This window comes from Galeopterus variegatus, unplaced genomic scaffold (genome assembly GCF_000696425.1).
Source record: "Galeopterus variegatus unplaced genomic scaffold, G_variegatus-3.0.2 Scaffold301, whole genome shotgun sequence".
In the NCBI taxonomy this organism is placed as follows: Eukaryota; Metazoa; Chordata; class Mammalia; order Dermoptera; family Cynocephalidae; genus Galeopterus; species Galeopterus variegatus.
In genome coordinates, this window is record NW_007726412.1 from 518396 (window position 1) to 545714 (window position 27319).

Below are 27319 nucleotides of genomic sequence, written 5' to 3' on the forward strand. Positions count from 1 at the left end.
AAGGAAGAATGGGAAATAATATGAGGAATAGTAAATAAACTAATTTGGACAAAAAAAGTAAAAATGAAACTGGTTTTTTTTTTTTTTTTTTTGTCCTTTTTGTGACTGGCCGCTCTGCGCTCAGCCAGTGAGTGCATCGCACCGGCCATCCCTATATAGGATCCGAACCCGCGGTGGGAGCGCTGCTGCGCTCCCAGCGCTGCACTCTCCCGAGTGTGCCACGGGCTTGGCCCTGAAACTGGTATTTTAAGCAATAGTCAATATATGCTTATATTGTGAATTGATGAAATGATAACATTCATTATTTTTGGTGCCCTGTTCGGACTATTATTTCTGACTATAGACCCACTGACAAATAGTCTAGTAGATAGAGGTTGGTTTTGGGACCCCTACATTTCAATTTTTTCCCCCTTATCTTCCTTTTAGATCCTTTCTCCTGTGAACACATGGCCCTTTTGAATTCCTGGTCTTTGACCCTTTAAAGCTCCCTGTATAGGCTTTACAACTAGTCTAGCCTCCCTGAGCATCTGTGCCCTATGCAGGGTCAGGACTAGGGTAAAGCTAGTGAAGCCCCTAGGACACAAAATGTAAGGAGGCACTCGTCCTCAGAGCCCTTGAATTTTGTGCCCTAGCTGCCTCCCTCATCAGTACAGCCTAATCATATGTTTCCAATCTGTCCGGATCCTCTTTGAGTCAGTACTTGCATTTCATCAAGGATTTTACCTAATTTAAAGAATGAGTGATTTCAGAATGTTTCTTAACTAGTGAAGATACTTTAGGTAAGGAGATATACTTGGAGTGCTCATATCACACTGTAAAAGGTTTTCCTCAGTGATGAATACATGGGGAAAATAACAACGGGTGACTGTGTTCAAAAACAAAACCACCCAAGTGTTTGATTATCAAGGTATCAGAGATGAATGATAGACAGGACTGGCAGGGTGTTTTTGAATTTATTAGCATAAAGTAAGGCAAATCCTAACTAAAGCCAAAATGTTTCATTATTTTAGTTATTATTTTAGTTATACTAAGTTTCCGTTTATATTGTAAGAGCTAGGGCTCAGACCCTTTAAACTCATTGTACAGACTGGGTCACCAGAGCCCTCACATGCCAGGCAGGATCCCCAGACCCTTCACATGCCAGGCTGGGTCCCCAGACCCCGCACACGCAGGTATATGCTAGGTAATTGGGAAAGATTCCGGGAGCTGTTGGCAGACGACACAAGCTCAGTCCTCAGCAGCAGCAGCAGCTTACAGGTCGGGTGGTGGCGGTGGCCTTGCAGAGGGTCCCAGGGGCACTAGCAGCAGCAGCGGTGCCCCCGGGGGAGGGGAGGGCCATGAATCAGAACCACTCATCCTTTATTCTTAAGTCCGTAAGCGAGGACACCTGGGTGCACATGCGTGGTTACACTAGATGATAACCAAGGAACACCTGAGTGCACGTGCCTATTTATATCAAATGCTCGGCAAGATTCTGAACATCTGAAGGGCCCTGACCATTTTCCTATATTTTCTCAACAATTAGAGTATCACTGCCATGAATAAATACCATTTGTATACTCAATAATGATATATGCTGGGTAGAGCATTGAGTAAAAGGTTGATTTTGCTCTAATTTCGATATGATCACAACAGTTCCTTGGCAGGAAAGACACATATAGTTATTTTCCATTAGCTAAAGGATAATTAATATTCAGCTGTTTGATTCATATTGAAAATACTAAGTGCAGACAGGTAGGTATTCTGAGTGTGTAACTTTGAAAGTGACACATTAAGATGTGGCATTCTCATACTCACTTAAATGCTGCAATTTCTTCAGGCTTCCATTGGTTGCTAATGCCAACAAATATGTTTTGACATAATTTTCAGATTTTTTTCAGACTTTGTTGAATTTAAAGAGGAAATTATTTCTTCTTGTAAATCTATTATTCTCTCAACCAAAATCATAACAACACACATGTCTGGATTTTTAAAGAATTCTGTGACCTCAGACCTTCAGTCAATGTAGTTTAAGTTTAATTCTGCCTTTTCAGATCTGGCATGCATTCAAAAAGCAAACAAGTTTTATAACTATGGAATTTTCCTTTATTATTGATGAAATCTGATAGATTTAGTTCAAGAGCAGGAAAAGTATTTCCCATTGACTGGTTCTGCATCTTAAAGCAGAGAGCCAACAATTAAATCTGCAATTTTTCATAAAACATTCACTGTTGACTTTCATTTTTAAAATAGAAACATACCTTATGTTCAGTAAGAGATAGCTCGTTGTTCTGATTTAGTGATAAATCTAATGAAATAAAACGGATCTAAATATCCCAAACTTACAAAGTACTGTTATTCATTACTGATTAAAAGATAATTATACAATTATGTATAGCGTTGGCTCAAGAAAAGCCTAGGGCAACTGGTAATGACTGATTGCAAATAGCAAATAGCGTTTAGTTATTTACATTGTTAGGTAGTTTGACAATGGATTTAGAGAAATGCTGCTGTGCTGATTAAGAACAGACTTGTTAGTTTATTATCTTCATACAGATCTTTATTTGCCTTTAACATAAAGTTTTTCTCAGGTATATTTTTGATTTGCATTCAGAAAGTTTGAGGACCAGTTAGCACATTAAGAAAGATATTTTTACATCTCCTCCTTTGAAAATGCTTTAAACATCTTTAAAATTAAGTATAGTTAGTAATTTGTAACAATATTATGCTTTAATCTAAGCCCCTGGTAAATAATACAATACTTTAGCTAACTAAACTTAATAAGTGCTCCAGAAAAGTAAAGGAGATAGTAAGATCATTTAACCCTGAAAAGAAGCCAGTTTCTTCTTAGGCGGATACAGCAGCCTTTTCATAACTTCTCAATATTTCACATAAGGACAGAAAGAAAAGCAAAATGCTAATCAATTAGATGAGGATTTAGATGGAAAAGACAAACTAACAAGAGGATTTAGGTGGAAAGGACAGACCACATCGAGCCTCTCTGCCAATTTCCATTTTCCCTACCTGTAGCATTTCTGTGCCCATTTGCAGTCAGCAGAGTGAAATTGGCAGAGGCACTGGAATTAACAGCTTTCTCCAAAAAGAAGGTTCAATAAATGTTTAATGACCTGTAGAGCTCAAGTTCCTGGTTTTACCCTTTATCAGAAGAAAAGATAGCAACTTTGAAAGGTATAGAAGTCAGTATAATTCCACCTGGGTGATTGCTACAGGAGCCGAGATACATCGCACACTCTCTATAGGACATGTTCTTTTACTTCCATGAAGTTCTTTGAACAAATTCCTTGGCCCTCACTCCCACAGAAATTGTATAAAGTTTTTTAATACAAAAAAGACTCTTTAAAATTTACTCTTTTAATTGACAAAATAAAACATTGTATGTATTAATCGTGTACAGCATGTTGTTTTATAAAATGTATACATTGTGAGATGGCTAAATCGAGTAAAGTAACATGCATTACCCACATACTTAACCATTTTTGTGGTGAGAAGACAAGATCTTTTCTCTTAGCAATTTTCAAACATATGATACATTGTTATCTCTAGTCACTGTATTGTTCAATAGATCTCTGCAATGTATTCCTGCTGTCTAACTCAAATTGTGTACCCTTTGACCAGTATCTCCCCAGCTCTCCTCCCTTCCCCACTGCTCCTGTTAACCACCATTCTACTCTCTACTTTTATGAGTTCAACTTTTTACACCCACGTATAAGTGAGATCATGTGGCATTTGTCTTTCTCTGCCTGGCTTATTTGACTTATCATAATGTCCTCCAGATTTATCCACGTTGTTACAAATGATAGAATTTCTTTCTTTTTTAGGCTGAATAATATTCTATTGTGTATGTATACCACATTTCTTTATCCATTCATCCACTGATGAACACTTAGGTTGATTCCATATTCTTGGCTGTTGTGAATAGTGTTTCAATGAATCTGGGAGTACAGGTATCCTTTCAACATACTGATTTTATTCTCTTTAGATATATTCCCAGTAGTGGGAATGCTGGATCATATGGTCATCCCATTTTTAATTTTTTGAGGAATCTCCCTACTGTTTTCCATAATGGATGTACTAATTTACTATTTGCAAGGGTTTCCATTTCTCTATATCCTCCCTAACATTTATCTTTTGTTTTTTGAGAATAGCCATTCTAACAGGTGTGAGGTTATATCTCATTGTGGTTTTAATTTGCATTTCTATAATGATTAGTGATGTTGAGCATATTTTCACGTACCTGTTAGCCATTAATATGTTTTCTTTTGAAAAATATGTATTCAGATTCTTTACCCATTTTTTAATCGGGTTATTTGTTCTCTTACTATTGAGTTATGTAAGCTGCATATATGAGGGTACTTCATACAATTTGTGGAAAAATAAAATTAAAAGATAATATGAATCTTTCCATGAACTTTTTGAAGTACTCTTGTATGTTTTGTATATTAACCTTTTATCAGATGTATGATTTGCAAATATTTTCTCTCATTCCTTAAGTTGTTATATGATTCTTTTGATTAGTAGAAGCACATCTAGAGTTGACGTTTACGTAACCTGGAGAGTCTTTTGCTGTTTAGGGGAGGAACTGTAGCCTGATGGTTAAAGCAAAAGTTCTGGAATTGTACCAGCAATTCTGCACACAAGCTATTTAATTTTGATATGTTAATTAGGTCCAAGATGTCTTCAGTTTCCCCATTCCAGTAGTCCCCTCCCATCCATGAAAAATATGTTTGAAGACCCCCAGTGGACGCCGGACACTGCAGATAGTACTGAACGCTACATACCCTGTTTTTTTCCTGTACATACATACCTATGATAAAGTTTAATTTATAAACTAGGCACAGTAAGGATTAACAATTACTGGTAATAAAGTAGAACAATTACAACAATACGCCAGCACCACTACTTTTTCGCTTTGGAGCCATTATTAAGTAATATAAGGGTTACTTGAACACAGGCACTGTGATACTGCAGCGGTTGATCTGATAACTGAGATAGCTACTAGGTGACTTGCAGAGCACCTATGACGTGGATGCACTGGACAAAAGGATGATTCACATCCTGGGCGAGATGGGGCAAGACAGCGTGAGACTTCATCACACTACCCAGAATGGTGCACAATTGAAAACTTATGAATTGTGTATTACTGGAATTTTCCATTTAATATTTTCAGTCTGCAGTTGACCATGGGTAATTGAAACCACAGATAAGGGGGACTACTGTACTAAAAGACAATAATGAGGCACCTAGTTCACTTGGTTTAAGTTAGGTTTGTCAGAGATCTGAAGCATCCTCAATAAATTCATGGAGGAATTCGTATTATCTTTTAATTCCATTTTTCCACAGACTTTTTGAAGTACCCTTATATAGTATTTCACAATAAAGAGTTTCAATAAATAATTTAGAAAAAGATGAACAACCCAACTTTTTAAATGGGCAAAAGATTTAGCAGTTACTTCATAAAAAGAATATATCAAATGGGCAAGAAACATGAAAAAGTGTTCTCAATCATAACTCATCAAGAAAATGCTAATGAAAACCACAGTGAGATACCACCATGCACCCGCAATGGCTAGAATAAAAAAGACTAACAATACCAAGTATTGGCAAGGCTGTGGAGCAGCTGGAACTCTTACTGCTGGTCAGAGAGTAAATCAATACAACCACTTGTAAAAAGGCCATTGTCTCCTAAAGGAGAACATATGCCTTCCCTCTGACCCAGCAATCCCACTGCTAGGTATAGATACCCAAGAGAAATGAGAGCTTATGTCCCCAAAGACACATACAAGAATGTATATAGCAACTTTACTCATACAAGAATGTATATAGCAACCTTAAACTATGAATAATCCAAATGTCTGTCAACAGAATGGATAAAGTATAATATACATATATGATGAAGTTCTAGCCACATTAAGAAAAGAACAAACAACTGCCCTGGGCTACGATATGGGTGATCTCACAGTGAACGAAGCCAAACGTATTTCAATGCAATTATTTAAAAATAGAACAGTGCATGACATACATATTCTAAGGGTTTTAAAAATGTGGAGCTCTTCATTGTTTTCTTAAAAGGCTATGCTTTACCACCATTAAAATGCTTCTGCCCATATTTTGCCCAAATTCTTAGAGCCCTTAACTCAGTAACTTGGAAAGAATCAGTGGGCATAAAGTCTTACATTTATTGAAACCCAGAGACTTCCTATGACCAGTCTTTTCCCTTCGCCCTCCTGCTCTTTTCACCCCTTGCTGTGACAGCTGCTGGATGCCAGTACCTCTGAATAGGAGAGTTGTTCCTGCTAAACTCCTTCTTTATAAATCCAGTCTACAGTCAGCTGCTCATAACTGATCACAATGACTAGGATTTTGCAAGTTTTTGTCCTTTCTGCTCTGTACTGTTGCCAGAACGAAGCTGCCTTAGGAAAGTTAACACCTGAAAATTGATTTATGATGAATATAAAGACAGGTTTTGTGGAATGTCATCCAAAAATTTTTTAAAAGCTTGCTTAATAAGTAAGAGTTAATTTGAATCACCATTTTATCTGCAAAAGAACATTTGATTTGGGGGATGTGGTAACCTTAGGAAAATTCTGTTTAAAAAAAAAATTAAAAATAGGAATTTTTTCTGTGTGATTTTATTTAAAAGTTGGTGTATGTTCAAATACTTAAAGCTTCATTTAATGCCTGTACAAATAGGCTGAAATATAATTTACTATAAGATAGGGCTATATTCAAACCCATAACTAATAAACTTAATTATTATTCTGTCTACTTTCACCCAGGCGACACCAGAGACCCATGCAATGAATTTGCTAGCAATATTTTAAGAGCAAATAATATTTGGAGCACAGACGCATTTTTTTTTATTTTGTCCTGAGATGCACAATGTTTCCCAAAGAAAACATTATAACCAGTAGACATGACTAGAGGTTAGCTATGTAAAAATTAGTACTTCTCAAAAAAAATATTTCCTAAGTGTTTCTTAGTTTGTTCGGATTTGTTTATTTAGTAACTGCTTGGCTACCCTAAGAATTATTTAATTGTAATTTAATGACAAAGTGTGATAGTCATAACATCTTTATGTTTAAAAATTGTGTAATTTAAATTTAATGTAGTTTGTCATCTGACTCTCCTAGAAATTTTCACTGTATACATATGATTCAAATCAAATTAAATATAAATTAGATTTATCCCTCAATAATCCCCAAAGGTAGCTACTATTACCTATCCTTTATTGTGCAAAGAAACTGAGATTCTGAGAGACTGAGTAAAATGCTTGAATCATACAGTCTATCTGACCCTTTGACTTGTTATACTGTACCTCACTTTTGCCTCAGTTTACCTTAACAACCCCTCCTACAGGTTTTCCACTGCTCACTACTCTCTACCTCCTAAGAAAAATTGTCCCAATATATCCAAAATGTTATCATTTTAGCATGTAATCAATATAAAACTTATCAATGATATGTTTTACATTTTCTTTTTCATACTAAGTCTTTGAAGTCTTGTGCATGTTTTACACTCACAGTAGACCTCAATCTGCACTGGCCATATTACAAGTGCTCAATAGACACGTGTAGCCAGTGGCTATAGTACTGGACAGCACATTTGTCTCCATTTCCTGACATCTGATGTATAATATTCTAGCTTCAGTTCACCAAAACTGTAATAAGAATACTCTTGCCAAGAGTCTATTGCATCTGTCAATCAGGTGGTTATTGAGGACTCAATTAATGTATGAATAAGATTAATTCCACACTTTTTACTTTTTTTTAATGCAGCTGTTAAAAAATTTAAAATTGTATATGTGGTCATATTTGTGGCTTACATTACACAAAGCATTTCAAAAAGTTCCTGGAGAGATTTATGTTATCTCTTAATTCTATTTGTCCACAAACTTTTTGAAGTACCCTCATATTTCTGTTAGATAGCACTGATGTGCACTATTCTTTTAAGAAGTTTTATTTAAAAGAGAATATAGCAAGCAAATAGTATCTAGATGGAAATGCAAGGTCAAGGGGCAGGCCTTTTATACTTATTGGTGGCCCCTGAAAAGGAAGAGGTTGGAGGGAAGATGAGAGAGGATTTGATTAACGGAACTTGATTTCCTAAAAGGTGGGACTGAGAAGTCAAGTTTGCAGGTGGAGGGATGAGACTGATCAAGAAGAATACATCTCATGCTCCAACTATGAAAAAAAAGGAGGTGAGGATATACCTAAATGTAGATTAATATGTAGGTAAAGGTATAGACAGGCAATTGTAGGCATATGGAGTTTAAAAGATGTGCAAATTTAATAGATCACATAGATTAAAACTGGAGGGACTTGTGTGACCTACAAAATTTTTTACTGCATTAGTTTTTTGTGTACTTGGGGTTATGCATTTTTTTTTTTTTTTTTTTGTCCTAAGGAGGTTTCCATTGTATAGGAATTTGTTATGATAATTAATAATGAAGACTTATACCTGATCAAAAAGTGCAATGTTACTTTTGACACAAGTTATGTTATTTATAGGAGAGTTTGATACCGTGCAGAGCCCCTCCACACCTATCAAAGATCTTGATGAGAGAACATGTAGAAGTTCTGGGTCAAAGTCCCGAGGAAGAGGCCGGAAAAACAATCCCTCCCCACCTCCAGATAGTGACCTGGAGGTATGCGTGCTGATTCTTAAAAAGTGTAATTTGTCATTTTATTTTATTGAATGATATATTCTATACCTTACAGTTCCATTGAGTATTAAACTAAAAAGTATATATATATCAAGAATTGAGTGGACCTACTTTGTCACAGGCATTTTACACTCTGAAGTTTTTTTTCATTCATTTTAATGGAAAAATTAAAAGTAATAACAACTTAAAAGTGATAGTGCATTACAAATTCTAGGGCTGTGATAATTGCATCCTTTGATCTGAATTGGTACAAACAGAAATTTTAAAAATAAAGCCATTGTTTGTGGGATAATTTTCTGAGAAACACTGTGTTGGTAATGAAAGTAATGAAAGACATCTATATGGGTCACTACATTTAAAAGGATAATAGAAATCTGTATGGAAAGGAAAAGTCATCTTAAAATAGGAAAAATTTTAATCATTTGATATATGTGTTAAAATTTTTATATCTGTGAAAATTTCAATGTCATTTCTTCCACTTTATGGGCTCTTTTGAGATATAGTCATAGTAAGCAGTTTGATTTTTATTTTCAAACATCAGGAGGAACTCTTCTTAACCATAATATGTTACTTCTTACACAATGGCATACTTCAATTAAGAAAAACATTAAATGTCCAGATTTAGTAAAATCAAGTAATAGACATTGTGCTTCTTTGTAAGAGATAATTTCCTTTTCCTGGACATTTGTCTCAAATTCAAATGCCTTCAAGAACTGGCAGGTGATATGGGGGACCAGGAGAACTGTGGGGAGCTGGGAGCACTCGTTCATTCTGAAGGGACCTACCCATCACTGCCATGAAGGACTGTCAACCAGGAGGGCAACACTTTCCACTTATTCTGCTACAATTGGAACCCTGAAGTTTGTGTGAAATCTCCTAATTTTGAAATGTTGATCAATAATTTGAAATCTTTCAAAACTCCATGCGGGCCAAACAACACATCTGCTGACCTGCTCTGACCCAAGGGGTCCACACTTTGCGATTTCTGTCTAGGGGTTACTCATAGATTCTTTTTAATATTTTTTCAAAACTTAATTTTTTGCACTAATTACAAAAGTTCATGAATCAATGAGGTATAATAATTTAAAATACAGTTTCAAGCACACATCTATCATTCAAATTAGGACATCTTTTAGGTTTATTAGTACTTTTTGGCTTATTATTATTTGTATCACTCTTGCTCTTCAGGTTTTACAGGAGTTAGATTTGGCAAAGTTGAAAAAAACAAACAAAAAAGCAATGGAGTGGAGTCATTTTCTATAAAATGGTATTAAGATTATATCCAACAATGAAGCGAGGTGTTTTCTACTTGTAAAGAAATTTCTGTTTTCTTAAACTTTATAATTGTTTGATATTTCTTTTTTGTCTTTAGCGTGTGTTTGTCTGGGATTTGGATGAAACTATCATTGTTTTTCACTCACTGCTCACAGGGTCTTACGCACAGAAGTATGGCAAGGTAAGGAATCCAGAAATTTCACTCCAAGAAATCTTGGTAGAATTTTATTTTGTTCAAAAATCAAAGGGCCATTTAAAAATACTTTTAAGTGTTTTTATGGCAGTCCACCAAATCTTAATTGTCTATTTCCAGTGGATTATTGTCGTTTAATGTGAACTGGCAAATTTTACAAAGCTAATTAGAAATTGGATTTTTTTTCCTATCTTCATAATGAGTTCAAGTTTCTACATCAAGACCAAGCTTCTTACTCTCACATAATTATTTTAGAAAAAAATCTTTGTAAATTGAAATGGACTTTTAAACACTGTAAAATTATATATTATCCTCTAATCAAGGAAAAACTTTAAGAGATTGTTTGAACTAATTTGTTGCACAACTGTTGCTATATAATGCCATTTGAAATAAGCAAGTAATCTTTCGACTGACAGATCCTTTGGATTTATGAATGAAAGTATTTTTCTGTAACTTGAGTAAACATACAAACAGTGAGCAGGGATGACTCCACATACATGAAGTCAGCAACAGATGGACGGTCTCATTACTCCCCTGCTTTTCTCTCTTGCTGTTGTTTTCATAGTTAGCTTCTTATAACAGTGTTGTTACACACCCATGTGAGTGCTTCTCCAAAGACTGATGCAACTTCAACAGGCTTTTCAGCTGGAAACACGGTTGGTTAGGCCATTACCGTGTAAGTCTTTGATTTGTAGGACTCATAATCTAACCAGAATATGTTGGCCTGCCTTCATTACTGTATTCAAAGTTGTGTGCAACTTTGGTTCCTTTACATGTCACTTGTACAGAAGTGCCTTGCTGTGTCTTTATAGCGTCACATTATTTGGTAGTGTCTCATGTCAGCTCAACATGTAGTTTTTAGCAACTATGTTAAGCTTTGTCTTCTGTTCAAGTAATGATGAATTGCATTCAGGTATGTCTCCCTAAATTGCATTTTGGTTGGATCAGTATTGTCATCTGTTTTTTTAATAGAGGTTATGAATGTTGCTAAACAGGTATGAAAGGTAACAAGTGACTGGGTATCTTAAACAATAAACATTTATTTCTCATGGTTCTGGAAGCTGGGAAGGTCAAGATCAAGGTATCAGCAAATTTGGTTCTAGTGAGGGCCTGCTTCCTGGTTTACAGACAGCCATCATCTTTCTGTTCTCTCACATGCTGGGGGGCAGAGAGAAAGAAAACAAGCTCTTGTGTTTTTTTTATAAAGGCACAATTTCCATTATAAATGGGCACTCCCCATTACAGGGAGGTGACCTAATAGCCTCCCAAAGGCCCCGCTTCCAAATATCATTATATTGGGGGTTAGGATTTCAACATATGAGTTTCGGGGGAACACAAACATTCAGTCTATAACATACATGCATATAATTATAATTTAAAAATGTATATAATTTATAAGTAAATTACTATATATAAATTTGGTTACCCATCCAGAATTCTATTACCGATAGAGTATGCAATCTAAAAAGTTTCCAGACAACAATCTGAAGGATTTCTTCTGAAATAGTATTGGCATATCAGGAGTACACAGTAAATCCTTTTGAACTAATTGCAATATTTTTGTGCAGCTAAGTTTCATATTAGATAAGTGTTTAAAATAAACAATCTAACTTGAACACATGAACCCAAATAAAGGTCCCTTCAAAATAGTCATCATTGGAAGCTGTACCTAAATATCCGTGTTGCTCCTATTGTGACAAATCAGTGGTGGAACTCATCTTTTGGAATTATCTTTAGATTTTTAACATATTTCCTGAAACCAAATCTTCATCCTTTTGTGGTATTTTTGATCTTTAGAAAAAGTAAGATCATTTGGACCCAAGGCAATGGATAAGGAGCACAGTACAAATGTCACAATATATATTTGTTTCCTCTTTGTCAAAAATATTATAGAGTAATGAAGCTGCTTTTCTCACTTGACTCATAAACTGGCTCTAAGAGCAATTCCAAAACAAAGTTCTCAAACTTCTCTCAGAAGTGGTGTATCCTGAAATAAAGCTGTCACCTCCAAGATGACCACCTGGACTTACAGCACTCATTTTCTTTTTTTTTTTTTCATTAAATTTTTATTTTGTCAATATACAATGTATATGATTATTATGGCCCATCACCGACACCTCCCTCCCTCCTCCCTCTCTCCCCTCCCCCCCAAGAATGTCCTTTCCGTTTGCTTGTTGTAACAACTTCAAAAAGGTATAGTTGTTATATCTTCTTCCCCCCCCCCCCGGTTTTTTGTGTGTGTGTATGTGGGTGAATTAATTTGTTTATTTTTTAGCTCCCACCAATGAGTGAGAACATGTGGTATTTCTTTTTCTCTGCCTGACTCGTTTCACTCAATATTATTCTCTCAAGGTCCATCCATGTTGTTGCAAATGGCAGTATTTCATTCGTTTTTATAGCTGAGTAGTATTCCATTGTGTAGATATACCACATTTTCCGTATCCACTCATCCGATGATGGACATTTGGGCTGATTCCAACTCTTGGCTATTGTAAAGAGTGCTGCAATGAACATTGGGGTACAGGTATACCTTCGACTTGATGATTACAGCACTCATTTTCACATTTAGGTTTCATTATTTCAAAACATTGTCTACAAAGCTTTATTCCAATACAAAATAGAGACATGCTCCATGCTCCTTGAAGTGTAAAACAGTAGAGAATGCAGAAAGGGTAGGCTAAAGGAAGAGGAAGAAGGGACTTAACCTTTATCTCATGTTCATGATGTGCCAGGCAGTAAGCACCACACAACATGAAAGGGTAGGTGGTTCTCCCTGATCTGTAGATGAGGAAACACGCTCAGAAAAATAACGAAATGTGTGCACAGTCGTGCAGCCAGCCAGAGGCAGAGACGAGTCCTGGGAACCTGAACTATTTGACCCCAAAGCCCATGTTGTCTCTACTACAGCACGTCACATGACATAGACAATCCACCAGGAATGCAATATACAAGTAACATTTTCTAAAAGAAGTAAATACAGTGTAGATGGTATGTCAGTTGTCTCTTAAGCTGCAATAATTTTGATTAACCTCTTGCAGATACTTGGGATATTTTTCCATCAAAAGGTAAAACTTAAGAAATGTTCAGTGAAATAGAGCATGGCAGACAGTAATCAGTACCTAGTGGCAGTGCAGGATATGAAAAGAGTCAGGGGTACTGTTAGAAGGATATGAGGGAGATAAGCTTACAATTATATAATACCTATCATGTGGTACAGCCTATTTTTGACACTTTAGAAGAAACAGGGGTGGTGGTGAAGGCCAAGAGCTTTTGAGTAAGATTAGTTTAAATCTGAGAATCCAGTTTTTTGATACTTATAGCTTTCTGACTCTAGCAAACTGCATAATCCCTCAGTTTCCATATCTGTAAAAAACACCATCCAAAGCAAATAAGAATTAAAGGGATAGCACATTTAAAGAGTTCAGCAGGACACTTGGTGTGAATTAAAACTCAAAAAAATTGTAGCTGTTATTAATCACTTTTACAAACATTATCCCATTTGATTCTCACAATTACTGAGCTGGGCTGTAATTTATTGTGATACAAGTTTCCTGGCTGAGAAAACTGGTATTATGCAGGTTTAAGTAACTTGACAAAGATCACAAAATGATAAATGCTGGGATATATATTGAAAACCAGATCAGTCTCATACCACGTCCATGTTCTTTGTATTACTCTCTGCTGCTGGAAAGGGGTCTGTTAGAATTGACCATGTTGAACAATGCTTTTACTTAGGGCAATTTAAGAAAATTCAAGTAAAAAAAATTTTTAGGCTGTTTTTTCTAATTAGAAAAATACCCATGTTGGGCCAAACCCGTGGCTCACTCGAGAGAGTGCGGCGCTGGGAGCGCCAAGGCCGCAGGTTCGGGTCCTATACAGGGATGGCCAGTGCACTCACTGGCTGAGCGCGGTGCAGGCGACACCAAGCCAAGGGTTACGGTCCCCTTACCGGTCACAAAAAAAAAAAAGAAAAATACCCATGTTAAATTCCATGAAAAACAACTTAGATTACTTTATTTATTGAATTATTACTTATATTTTTCTAAAGGTTATCTTAACACTGAAATTTTTCTTAATGTCAGTAGGGAAATTAACATTGCCTTTTAGCCAGTAAGACATTAATATCTTGACATATTGAGAAGAAGCTAAATAAGAAATGTAAAAACAGGCCCATCTTGTGAAGCTGCAGACCACATGCATTTAAGGGGTCATTGTAAAGAGGACAGCAAGGACATTGGGTAGCTTTGGCTTTACCACAATCTGTAAGTGAAAATGGGGAATGAGAGCTCCACAGACAGACTGTGTTCACCTAACAAATAGTTATTAACACAGACAGACATGCTGCCTGCTCTCATGAGCTTACAAACAACATGCTTTCAGGTAGTGATAACTGCTGTGAAGACAATAAAATTAGGTCAGGTAGAGAGGACTGGGGTGTGTGACTATGGAGGTGGCACTGGTACTGAGGAGCTAGCTAGGCAGAATAGGCGGGAGGAAAGAGTGGGGAAGAGCATTCCAGCAGGGGGCGCAGCAGGGCCCTCAGGAAGAAATGGTCTTCCAGTGTTCCAGGAATATGAAGTCTGGTGTGGCTGGAAGTTGTAAATAAGGGAGAAGATAATAGAATAATATGAGGTAAGGATAGTGAGGAAGACAGGGTCTGGATCAGGCGGAGTCTTGTCATCTATGGTAAGGTATTTGGGATTTTTTCCAGTTGCAGTGGGAAGCTGTTGGAAGGTTTTAGGCAGAGTTGGGATATGATGGTTTGTAATTATCTGCCATGTACAGAATGGAGTTTAGAAGAAAGGTGGACACTAGCTGACCATTTAGCAGTTGCTGTGTAGTAAGAAAGAAGTGACTTAGACTGGAACAGTGCTTCTCAGACTTTGGTGTGAGTCACCATAACCTGCAGGGCTTGTTAAACACAGATCACTGGGTCCCAGCCCCAGAGTTTCTGATCTAGTAGGTCTGTGGTGGGGCCAGAGGTTTTGCATTTGAACAAATTCCCGGATAAAGCTGATGGTCCTGGACCACGTTTTGAGAATCACTAGAAATGGAGTATTTCTCAAACTTTTCTCCTTGGGAAAACTAATTTTGGGACTATTCCTTAGTAGTGTTTGAGGAAAGGCCATGACCCAGTAAATGTGGGGAATGCTTGCATTTAATGGTCAGTCAGTGCATTTTATAATATTAAAGGTCCTGAGATGTTTTAAAGAAGCCTCTGTAACCACGTTTAATCTGTCAGTTCCCAATGTCTTCAGTAATAACATTGAGGACTGACTGAAATGAGGTCATTCTGATGATTAGTTGACAGTTCAGGACTTTGCTAGTAACAAAAGTGACCAGAGCCATTACTTCTGGGAGGTGAGGAAAAGATCTTTACACTGTTAAAGGTTGCCTAAGCTTGAAATTGTTATGCATCCTCAGTCCTTTTCATTTCTTAGATCCGTCTCATTTCCACAATGTGCATCTTTAGAGCATGTTCTTTTAGCCAGAGAATCCCTTATGCTTGTGATATATCACACAGAGCCTCTTTATATAAAACATGTAAGGACCGAGCTGTTCTAGGTGAAATATAGAGGTGGGTGACAGGACAGACCCCATTTCCCTCATGTAACCAGTCCCCTCCCCTGTCATTTTCAGTCACTCCCAAAGGGCTTCCTGAGTCCTGGGGCTTGCTCAGAATACAGTCTGTGAGGCAGTCATCAGCCAAGGGAGCACTGAGCTAGAAGTTAGAAGGATGTCCTGAGCCTGGAAGAGCCAAAGGGCAAGTCATTTGACCTCTGAGCCTGTTTCCTCAACTGAAAATGGTTATAATCCATTTCATTCCTAAGGTTAGTGGGTGGATTAAATGAGGCAATGTAAATATCTGAAGGTGGTAATCAGCAATGAAAACTAACTACCTCCCAGACCAGAGAAACTTAAGTAAACTTAAGACATTATTTCCCCCAAATGAGAAATGACTAGAGGCAGATGATTTCAGACATGCAAAACGTCAGTGTTTGTTCTTACAATGCACGATGGGTGCTGCAGTAGCCTCAAGTATAGTGAGCTGGGAGCTGGGGATGTAAGTGCCAGAGACACCAAATCATGTCCTGAAATAACCATACCTACCTACCTACTGACTTGTCTCTCTTTCTCTCCCCCCACCATAAATAGCAGGTAATAACTGCCATTTTTGATCTATCGCTGTGAGCTTGGCACTTTGCTGAGTGTCCTGTTAAATGCATTCTCTCATTAGCTTTCACCACTATGCTGTGTGATTGGTGCTGTTGTACAGCTTATAAGTACAGCAGGAACCCACATCTCTATAGCATATTTTTAATCACTATACTCTTTCAGCCTCATTCCCACCCCCACCCCCAACTTATAAAAATAAAATTCATGGAGTGCAATAATTTAGGAATGTCATTGTGTTCGTAAATTGACGTGTGTAACTAACTTTTGTTTTAATTTTAAAAAAGCTTTTGGAAAATTCTACTTCCATTTATAAATAAATAATGTGAATTTTCCAGGGATCTTCTGAATATGTTATCACTTTTTGACTCTGTTCAGTTGTCAACACACTCTCTTCCCAAGCAGAACTATTCCTGGACACTTACCATGATGGCAAATGAGGGACATCGGTATTTGAGCTCTGCTCCCTATGAGGCTGATGATGGCTTTTGCAGCTGAACACCAGTTGGCACAAACAGTTTCAGCACTGCAAAACTGTAAAATAGGAGTTTCTAAATTTGATAGGATGTAGAACAGGAATCGTCCATCATCTGTTAGAGTTTATGAAGATTATTTCTACTTCTTGATTAATTGTATATATTATTGTACCTGATAAGTTACAGTAATTCCTTTTCTTGAAGTGGAGTGGTGAAGGGACCTAAATGAATTATGCTTTAGGGATTTGATTTATTTTGGAGCATTAATGTATCATGTGCTACGAAGCTATGATTCTCGGAAGTTATTCCACAGTGAGGATACAAAGGAAATAGTCCAAGTCAGGGAAAAGACTGAAGGAAAAGTGAACAGTTGCATTGTCATCTGAAATTGAAATCCAAGCTCCCAAAACTATTTGCTCGTTGTCTAACAACATCTTGTACAAGAGCAATGCAAGGGAAAGAATATGTTCATCAGGATAAATCAATTGATTCCTCTTATATTAAGCAGTCTAATGTACTCATGTAGAGAAAGACTTTTGAAATAGCACTGGCTGGATTTTAAATAATAGTTTAGTCATGAGGATAAATACTGACTAATGTGCACGTGAACTAAAGAAAATCAATATAATTATATTTCCCTAAGTACTACTGCTGTTATTCCCCTTGAAGGATATTCATTCCATTATTAGATTAATAGATTTGGGTAAGTTTTACCTATTGGATTCTGTTCTGATTGAAGCCATGGAAGCTGTTAGTGGTAGGTAGATTATGTGATGACCCCCTTCATGGTGTCTGACTACTTAATATTATGTAATGTTCAATTGTAAATAAGAGGGTACTTCAAAAACTTCATGGAAAGATTTATATTACCTTTTAATTCTACTTTTCCACAAACTTTTTGAAGTACCTTCATATGTTCCTTACACTGAATACTTGGATTGTAAACAAATCCTTCTAATCCAGAGCAGAAGTTAGCTAGTTTTTCACCTTTACCAGCTCCCCAGCAGGTATCTGGCTACATCAGTAAGAAAGAGACAGATGGGTCATTTGGTCCCTGAAGTTGAAGTCCACAGATGATTTTTATGGAGATGAAGGTGGGAAACGCACTGCTACTCATACCTTCAAGCAACTCTAAAGAAGTCTAGTTCCCAACAAATTATACTGATCCACTGTTCTACTTAGAGATCACAGTGACTCAAGTCTTACACCCCAAAGGCTTAACTCCTGAAACCAGAAGGCCACGCCAACTCTGGTCTTCCTTAACTGTGCAGACCTTCTTTATGAGATCTCTTAGACCGTGCTTCTTAAATATTAACATGCATATGAATTACCTGGCAATCTTGTTAAACTGTATATTCTGATCCAATAGGTCTGGAGTAGGGTCTGTGATTCTGCCTAACAGGCTCCCAGGTGGTATCAGCGCTACTGGTCTGCAAACCACACCTTGAATAGCAAGGTCATCTGCTCGTTCTCAACCATGGCATCAGAGTCATTGGAGAGCTTTGAAATGACTGATGCATGGGTCCCACCTCAGAGAATCTGATTTAATTGGTATGGGGTGTTGCCTGGGCAGCAGGATTTTAAAAGCTCCACAGGTGTTTGTGATGCATGATCAAGTCTGAGAACCTCTGTGTTAGACATCATCCTCCCACCTTGGAGTCCTGGTGTATAACCATAACCCTCTTTTGCATAAGCCTTTCTATCTATACACCATTGTTTTTCCATCAGATTCACCTTTCAGAAACCCCATCGACTCTACCTGCTGCATGTGGCCACACATCTCAAGGGGTGCCAGCCCCACTGGGTTAATTAACTCTTCCAGATGACAGTTTCACACCTGCTCTCCCTTAAGGTCTTCAGGCCCCTCCCAATTCTATACAAACCTCCTTTTCCGTTACAGAGGGAAAAAAGGAAACTGAAAAGAATCCCTGATCTTTGCTCCATCTGGGCCCCCTGCATCCAGAGCCTGTACTCTCTTCCTCTTCTTTGCACCTCACTTGTGCCCTGGTTCCAGGCCCTCCAGCTCACCCCAGGAATCTACACTCAGAATGGCCTCGTTCGCTCCTGAGCAGCCAGTTGTCCACTCTCCTGGATTCTCCCTATCACCTCTCACATGCTGTAATATTCCTGGAGCCCATTTCCCCCTCCAGCTGCTGCTCTCTTTCTCTACTCGTCCCCAGCTTATTATAAAACGACTCTCTCCACATTTGAGGAACAACCTTCATGTCAAATCCAGGGGTCCTTCTTGGTTTATCTTGCTGGGGGGCCTGTCATCTGGATTTGACTAATTGAACACAAGCTTTTTCTTAAAGTACTCACTTCCCTGACTTGGGTCCCCTGCCTCACGCTGTTCCTCACAGGCAGACTCACTCTCACCTCCGGGCTCTGTGATGTCTCCCGCCACCACACGTGGGGCTAGCTAGCTCCTGCACCCTTCTCAGGTCTCTGCTGCTCAACTATTGCCTCTTGAGAGGGCCCTTCTCTGCACTGTCTTTAAATTAGCCCTCACCACTCACCCCCATCACCTGTGTATCTGCCTGTCCTGGGTTTCTCCACCACAGCCTTACCACCACCAGAAATGCTAGTGTTTACTTATTATTTTGGTTTAGTTTTTTTTTTTTTTTTTTTTTTTTTTTGCGGTGGAGGCTTGGAGATGATTAAACGTCCTGTCTGCAGGAAATTACCAGGAGATTTGAGTATTTTCCTGAATCAGCCTCAGATGGTACACAGCTTTGGGTGTAATACAAGAAAGCTCTGTTACTAGGCAATCTTTCTTCAGTGATACCCTCAGCCTCTCCCAGTCTTTCAAAACTCTATAAGGGCAGAGTCTTTGCTTCTTTTGGTCCTCTGCTGTCTGCCCAGAATTTGAATGTGTCTAACACATAATAGATACTCAATAAATACGTGAATACATGAATGTTCCTGAATCCATTCTCCAGTTCTTCCTTAGGACAGTCAAGCCTCTACCTATTTACAATAGACAAAAAGCTCAATTGTAAAGTTTCCCTTCTGATTTGGTACTGAGTTTCATTTTACCTCTTATCACTGATTAAAAGAGTTTATGCTTTCTAAAAAATCTAGTAGCTGTTTCCACCTTGGGTCACAGAGCTGATTTGTCTTCCTTCTTCTGTGATGAACTTGCATGTCTTCTGTCTCTGTGCTCAAGTCTGCGAATGTGCTTCAGGTCCCAAAGGAATAACTGTTCCAAGAGCTTGAGGTCTTAAAAAAACCCCTCCGTTTCTTTAAAAATATATAATTGCTGCCTCTCCTGAGATATTTTTACAGTGTGTCTCTAGAGGAGGAATTCCAGCTGATGGCCCAATGCAGGGCAGAGGCCCATAGACAGACAGTCTGGCTCCAATTTATGCTCTGTGCTAACACGGCTAATAGGCGTTAGTATTTTGATTTAGAGAAGTGCCGTACTTGATCCTGACTTGGTTATACACTGGGAACATCTGGCTTAGAATCACACATTTAAAGGCCAAGAGCTATTTATTTTCTTCATCTTCCTCTTTCTCTCTCTCTTTGTATTCAATAAAATGTCTTGGGAATCATTTCAGTATTTTGATAGAGTAGAACACAGAATAAATTGGCAGAAGTTCAGTTCGCCCCATATTAAACGCTGCTGTAGACACCTTGAACATTTTGGAAATATTATGTATGTATAATACGAGGGAACTTCAAAAAGTTCATGGAATGATTTGTATTATCTTTTAATTCTGTTTTTCCATGAACTTTTAGAAGTATGCCTGTATGTTTCAGAGCTTCCACAAAACTTACTTTTTTCTTCTATCCAGGTTTTCACTATCACTTCATTTTAGACCCTAAACTCAATACTCATTACAGTAAAAAATTTTTTTAAAAAAGCAGCAACTCTTGATTCATAAGATGCCCTAATTCTGCAAACATCTATTGAAAATGAGTAGCCATCTCTGTATAAGACTTAGGTTTAATGCAGGGTATGTCTCACTGTCCAGTGCCTGATCAAACAGTGGTTTTGCAGGCGTGGGAAGCTCCTGTGCAATAGTTGAACAGGGCAGAGGGTGCTGACATTACAGGTCCATTGCCAAGGCTGCACCCAGAAAGTGCCCAGTTCTCTTTCTCAGATTCTTAGATCCGTGAATACCTGAACTGGAAAAATGTAGTGCTGTAATCTGCTTACTTAGATTTAGTTGTCCCAGTGACTTAGTAAGCTGGAAAAAACAAAAAGTAAAATTAGATATTTGATAGTAAGCCCTCATCAGACATTCTCTTAGAAACAAGATCACCACCTCTTACAGGCATGGTTTTCCTTAGCTGTGGCATGACTCTCCCTGGTCCATTGGTGCCAAGCCTTTGGCATGGCTGACGAAACACCTCCCATTTCAACAGGCCTTGGTCGCTGGAAACCTTAGTGAAATGCAGTTCGTTCACACTCCAGCAAATCTCAAACCTAAACTTTCCCAGTTACCAATTGATATTTTGCCAACATGCTTACTAAGTCCTGGCTGCAGTAGAGTGTGTGATGTGGAATCGCCACAGCTTGAAAAACAAATGAACAGCCCTCCCAGTGCTGTGGGGTTGCATTCCAATGGAATGCTCAAATCCAGTTTTCATCATACCGTACACTAGGCTTGCTTGCTTGGGGATTCTTGCATTTTTTAAAAAATTATATTTGTTTGCATGCTTATCTGATGCACAAAATGCATTCTTCATGGATTTTCCTATCACTGTTTGGGTAGCATAGGAGTTAACATACTTCAGGAGCATGGAATTAATGAAAGCATCAAAGAGGAACAGTAAGTTTTCTCCCATCCCCATAAATCTGATCTGTAAATGCAAAGAATGTGAGGAATGAACATAAGGAATTCAGTTATTTTATTTAAAACTTGAAAAGTGGGCAAATCATAGGATAAGAGTTTAATCAAACTGTTCTCCAGAAGCAAAACCTTTTACATAAGATATTTCTGAACCCCCATCTGAAATATGTATCTTTAGGGCAGTAATCATCAGAAACATAACAGAGCAGTGTACAGCTCATTTTTATTGTCTTGCATCAGTGAACATTCCTCAAAAGCATAGAGCGTCACTAATGGAATTATATGTTTTCATGCTATAATTACATTTGATTTTTCCTAATATTTCTGTGGACTTTTTGTTCATGGTTCCATGACTAGGCAGAATACTTACAAGTTTTCTATGTCCTCGGCCTCTCCAATACCCATCCCCACCCATAAAAAAGAGAGAAATTAGCGATAGGAATTTTTTAAACAGAAAAAAACCCTAAATGTATATTTTTTTAAAATTTTATTCAGTCTTCAGAGATGTTCCTTCAACAACTAAAACAAAAATATTAACTACAACAAAAAAAAAGAAATAAGAAAAAAGAATTTTATACTTGAACAGAGCAAGGGATCCTTCTGAGTTCTGAAACTTCTTGAGATACAAAATGGGCACTTAACGTTTTTGTCCTTGTTTTTGAATGAATATTTGTTGGATAAAGCAGAATTTATCTGATTTTTGGGTGCATTGCTCCAAATGGTCCTATCACTGGAAGACAGATACATCTGGCAGTAAAGCCAAGCTGACTGGAGGACACTCTACCAGGATGCCATCACATGTGTGAATGAACCAGCATCCATTTTTGAGAAATAAGAATCTCTAGCTATAAAATTCACAGAAATCTCTAATGAGGAAATGTAAACAATTGGAAAATTATGTCAAAATACAACATATTATTATTGTCTGATCTCCATCTTCTCCCACATCAAGTCTTAGCTTTGCTCCACATACCTCCATGACCTACTTCTTAGCATGCAGTTCCTATTCTCTAGATTTTAATGTCTCCCAAACACAGAGCTGCTGCTTTAAATATGTTCACACTCTAGGGTTTCGCCTCAAAGCACTATGGAAGGAAATACAGAAATAAAAGTGGTGTTGCAGTGTAGGTATGGAATGAGGAGGGGCTTCTTCTTGCAATTGGAATCAGTTCAGGGGTGCAGATGAATAACTCTTGGCCTGACCTGGATTGTGTTCTTATCATAAATTGAAGTAAAGTTAGCGTTACATTTCCCTACATTTAAATACATTTCTTGAAATGCCATTTATTAGAATGTCAAAAACACAATTTTAGTTTTCTCCTCTCAAATCCCTACAGTCTGGCTCCTGGCCCAGCCACTCAACCCAAATCACCCTCTGAGGTCTTCCAAAATAACTTCTCAGCCAAAACCAATAGTATCCTTCTAGACTTGTCAGCTTTATTCAAAACCATATTCTTCTCCCTGCTAACACTCATCTGGTCTCAAATTCTAAGGATTTGTCCCCTTCGGGTTTTCTGTTTTCCCTATCTCCAGAGTCACACCTATAGTGGTTCTCCTTAAGGGATTATTCCAACTTTGATAATTTTAAACACAATGTTTGTGCATGAATTACTTCCCTATCCCTGTTCCTAAACTCTCTTTACTTTTTATGGTCTCACACTTCTTGATGCCAGGCCTTCAGCTGCAGTTAATCTGGTAAAGTAAGAACTCTGGTCTTGATTCTCAGCTCCTTGCTGCTATTTAATATCTTCGTTTCTGTAAACAAAAATTGAGTCATTTTGACTCTTTACTAACCCCTTTACTTTCACTAAACTTCTAAAAGCATTTTCTACTTAGACTACATTTATTGAAATAATATTATTTTAGTTATCCTCAATCCTTTCCTCTTCAACCCTAGTCAAGTACAGGGTAGACCAAACTCTACACATATCTGGATGGAGATCCCTATTACCCTGCCCATCAGAATGCAATTAATAATTAAGTGGTTGTTGCACCATCCTCTTCTAGCTCTTTTTGGCCCACCTCAAGATAACATTATTTGCTCAAGTCCTACAAACATCCAATTGACCCACTTTTCTCCATCCTCTAATTCTGATTCTTTGTCACCATTCTTAAAAGGATGTCCTTTCCTCTTTTTAACAAATTTGCTCTAGTCCTTAGTTCCCCATCCAGATCTCTTTCTCCAAATGACTTTCCATGGATTTTATGTAATCTGGGTCATATGGACTAGTGAGCTTTCTTTTTCCTCCTCTTACAAGTGCACCACTTTATGTGAAAATGTATCCTGAGTCATCTTTATTTGTGTATAAATTCCTGTAAATTCACAGATGTATCTGTACATTTGGTATGTCATAAGTAGCCCTTTGGAAAGGCACCTTTACAGATAATTAGGAAATCTTTTGACTTCTCAACAAAACTCCATACAGTCTCTTCCTCCCCATCCCACCACAACAGTATACACTTAAAATGTTTTTTAATAATAACTGTGGTTGCTGACATTTTTATGTGTGCATTTTCTTTTCAGGATCCCCCTATGGCTGTAACCCTTGGACTCCGAATGGAGGAAATGATTTTCAATCTTGCTGATACACATCTGTTTTTTAACGATTTAGAGGTAAGACTTTAAAAAGGTAGGAATAGTTGTTTCTAACACTAAAACTCTGAGATGGTTTCTGTATACGCAGATAATCTCAAGAAAATGGGAAGATCAAAAACTAGTTCAAGAGAACTATAAAGTTTTTGTTATGAAGAAACATTGTCTATACAAATATAAAAAAGTTAAATTGTGTTCATGAATAATACGTAAGTGCTGGCATGTATTTAGGACAAAAATGTCTCAGAAAAGGAGATAGTCATCTTTGCTGTCTCCTATCACACACCCCTGTATACTGCTCTTGGTTCTATAAGTGTCTCAACCGCAACCCAGTTGGCATTTTTTGAATCAGCATTAGCTTTTCCAGATTACTAACCAGGATACTATTTAGGTTAATCACTAGACAATATTCACAGATACTATTCATGGGATAGCATGGATTATTAAATTTTGCAGATACTCTGAAACCTAACTTTAGACAACATTATCATTGCTTATTTCCTCCCCTTCTGCATAAAACAATGCTAGCACTATTTATATAGCACATCTGATGGGCTTGAATGCATTTATTTTCTCTTTTATCAAATTTATTTTTTCATTTCCAACCTCAAATGGCAGTTCGATGTCTAAATGACAAGTAAGAGGAAGAGAAAGCAAAAACAACACCAAATAAAAGAAAGAGCCTGAGAAAAAGTAGTGTCAGAGTGGCTGAACATGTACTGTAAGAAGGTACATAATTTATGTGCTAGTGACCTGGGTTATAAGATATTCAGATAACAGAATGTGAAATAACTTAGGTAGTTTGAGCACTAGGCAGAAGGACTTCTCAGGCAAGCATTACTATGCTGAAATAGAGATTTCTCTTTCTGTTTCTAAATGACATGTTTAAATTTGTTTTTTATCTCGTGGTTTCATGATGAAATAAAAGTATCTATAATCACATTATGAATGGAGAGAGACATTATTATTACTGAACCCCCGCCTTGTTCTAGACATTTTATGTTGGACTTTCCATTAATTAATTAACAACATTTTAAAATAAATATGTTTATCACATTATTTTTGCAGAGGAGAAACTGTAGCGTCCACAACGTAGAAATCATGTCCAAGGTTACCTGCTAGCTAAATGGTAGAACTGGGATTTGAAGCAGGTTTGCCTGGCTCCAGAGCACGTACTTCTGCCCCCATACCATGCTGAAATTAAAAGAAGTTATGTGGGAAGGAAAAGCCAAGTTAGTGAGTGACTTAAATAAATTTTTTTAATTGACAAGGTCTTAAATCCAGTTTTAGTTACGTCTGAAACATGAAACTAAAAATGAGTGGTTCAGTACGTGTATCCCATAAATGTATGTGCTGAAAATCTGTGTAATAGATTTTGTTGCTTTTTTCTCTGCAGTGAGTTAGTGTTCTGACTGGATAATGAAACTGCTGTCTGTTTAAGGAGGCTTTTTTTTTAATGGACAATATGAAAGATCAGTATTGCTAGGCAAGTCTTCCAGTTTTAGATAATAAATAATAATCACCTCTCTGAAACCTGATTTAAATTAATCCTGCTACTTATTACTGTCGAGTAAAGAGAATGACTTTGTATATATATGATAATAGAAAATACATTTTAACCTTTTGGGGACTTGAATTTTTTATATACACAGATTCCTTTTTAGGTTATTTTTTCTGTTGGATAATAAGAGATGAGTCTCTAAAGAGGATTCTAACAATCCAGATGAAGTGCCCAAGGAAACTCGAAAGTTTGTTACTGACTTAAGTGAGATAAATAGACACTAAAACTGATAAAATCAATGCAATACTTTTCAAGATCATTCAGTATAGTTACATACATAGCCACTATTCGTCTGCATCTGACTTTGAAAGTCAACTTTACTTTCACACAATTTTTTATTTCAATAAACGTCTTGCAACCAAAGATTGTCCTGGGCTCCATAACTAGAATTAAGTTATTTCTGCTTTTGCTGACAAAGAGACTCCATCATTAACTTAATGTTTTGTTTATTTTTTAATTTTTTTATTTTTGGCCTTGTATATTTAATCTCTCAGGGTTCTTTTCCTTTTCTTTCTTCTTTTTTTTTTTTTTACCTAAAAATCTAGTTTGAAACTCAAACCCTTCCATAGATACTGCAACATATGTAGTAGCAGCTGCTCATCCTCACATAATTCCTTAAAAGATACAAATTTAAATCTTCCTAATAGATACTTCATTGCATCCTGCCCAGCTGCAGAGAAGGCAAATTCCCCCTGAGAAGAGAATGCTGCCCTCTGTTTAAATAAAGTGTTATTGCAGTTAGAATAACTTCCAGAAAAGAAGGCACCAGGGAGTTCAGGATCACAAAAGTGAGAAAAGGCTGCTGTGGATTATAAATAATAAATATCAGTGATCACTTTGTGTTCACCTTATAAGACAAAATTAATGAACTAGTACCAGAATTATTTCAGATGTGAGTTCTGCTACTAACATTTGTTAAAGCCAAAGCTGTACAGTGTTTTTAGTACTTCAGTTTTTGGTCAAAATGATTCTTGCGAAGTTCCTCAGAGTGAAAACTAATTAAAGAACAATTGTTTAGCTTTTCCTAAAAATGTAAGTAATTGAAGTTCAGGTTTCTTTCACTAGACTGTAATCCTCAGGCTACTGTCCAGAGTCAACAGGCATGGTTAACTAGGCATAAATTTAAAGAGAAGTTAGATTTGGAAAAACCTCAAGCATAACTTCAAATATGGAGCTCATGGTCCAGTAAGTTTGATATACTGTTGTCCTCAGGAGTAAAAAATAAATTTGGGGCAACCTATGTACAAATTAGTTATGAGAGTTAATACTTGAAATGTCAGAGGAATTCCTCTAAAAATTAGGATGACAGGCTATTAAGTATAGAAATGACTTCTGATTACCAGGATAATTAACAGGATCCCCCCATTTTTGAATATCATTAGTTTTTCATAAAAGAGAGACATGGAAAATTACTTACATGAGGAAAGATTTCGGAACTTCAGAGGAATAGGCAACTTCATGCGATACCATTTTGACAGTAATTTCTTTCAGTATGCATACTTTACAAGAATGCCACCATCTCTAAATAGGAAATAATCCTGTCACCTAGAACTACTTTGGTACCTCATTATACTGGAAGAAGAACT

The 27319-nt window shown here is 37.2% G+C and overlaps 1 protein-coding gene across 2 annotated transcripts in view; it reads left to right on the forward strand.

The window, feature by feature from the left end:
• EYA4 (EYA transcriptional coactivator and phosphatase 4) overlaps window positions 1-27319 on the forward strand; it is a 254223-nt gene that overhangs the window by 210234 nt on the left and 16670 nt on the right. For both annotated transcript variants that reach the window (XM_008567174.1, XM_008567175.1), the window contains exons 11-13: window positions 8508-8644; window positions 10035-10118; window positions 24104-24193. In XM_008567174.1, the coding sequence (XP_008565396.1) occupies window positions 8508-8644; window positions 10035-10118; window positions 24104-24193 (311 nt within the window). The remainder of the gene's footprint in view (window positions 1-8507; window positions 8645-10034; window positions 10119-24103; window positions 24194-27319) is intronic.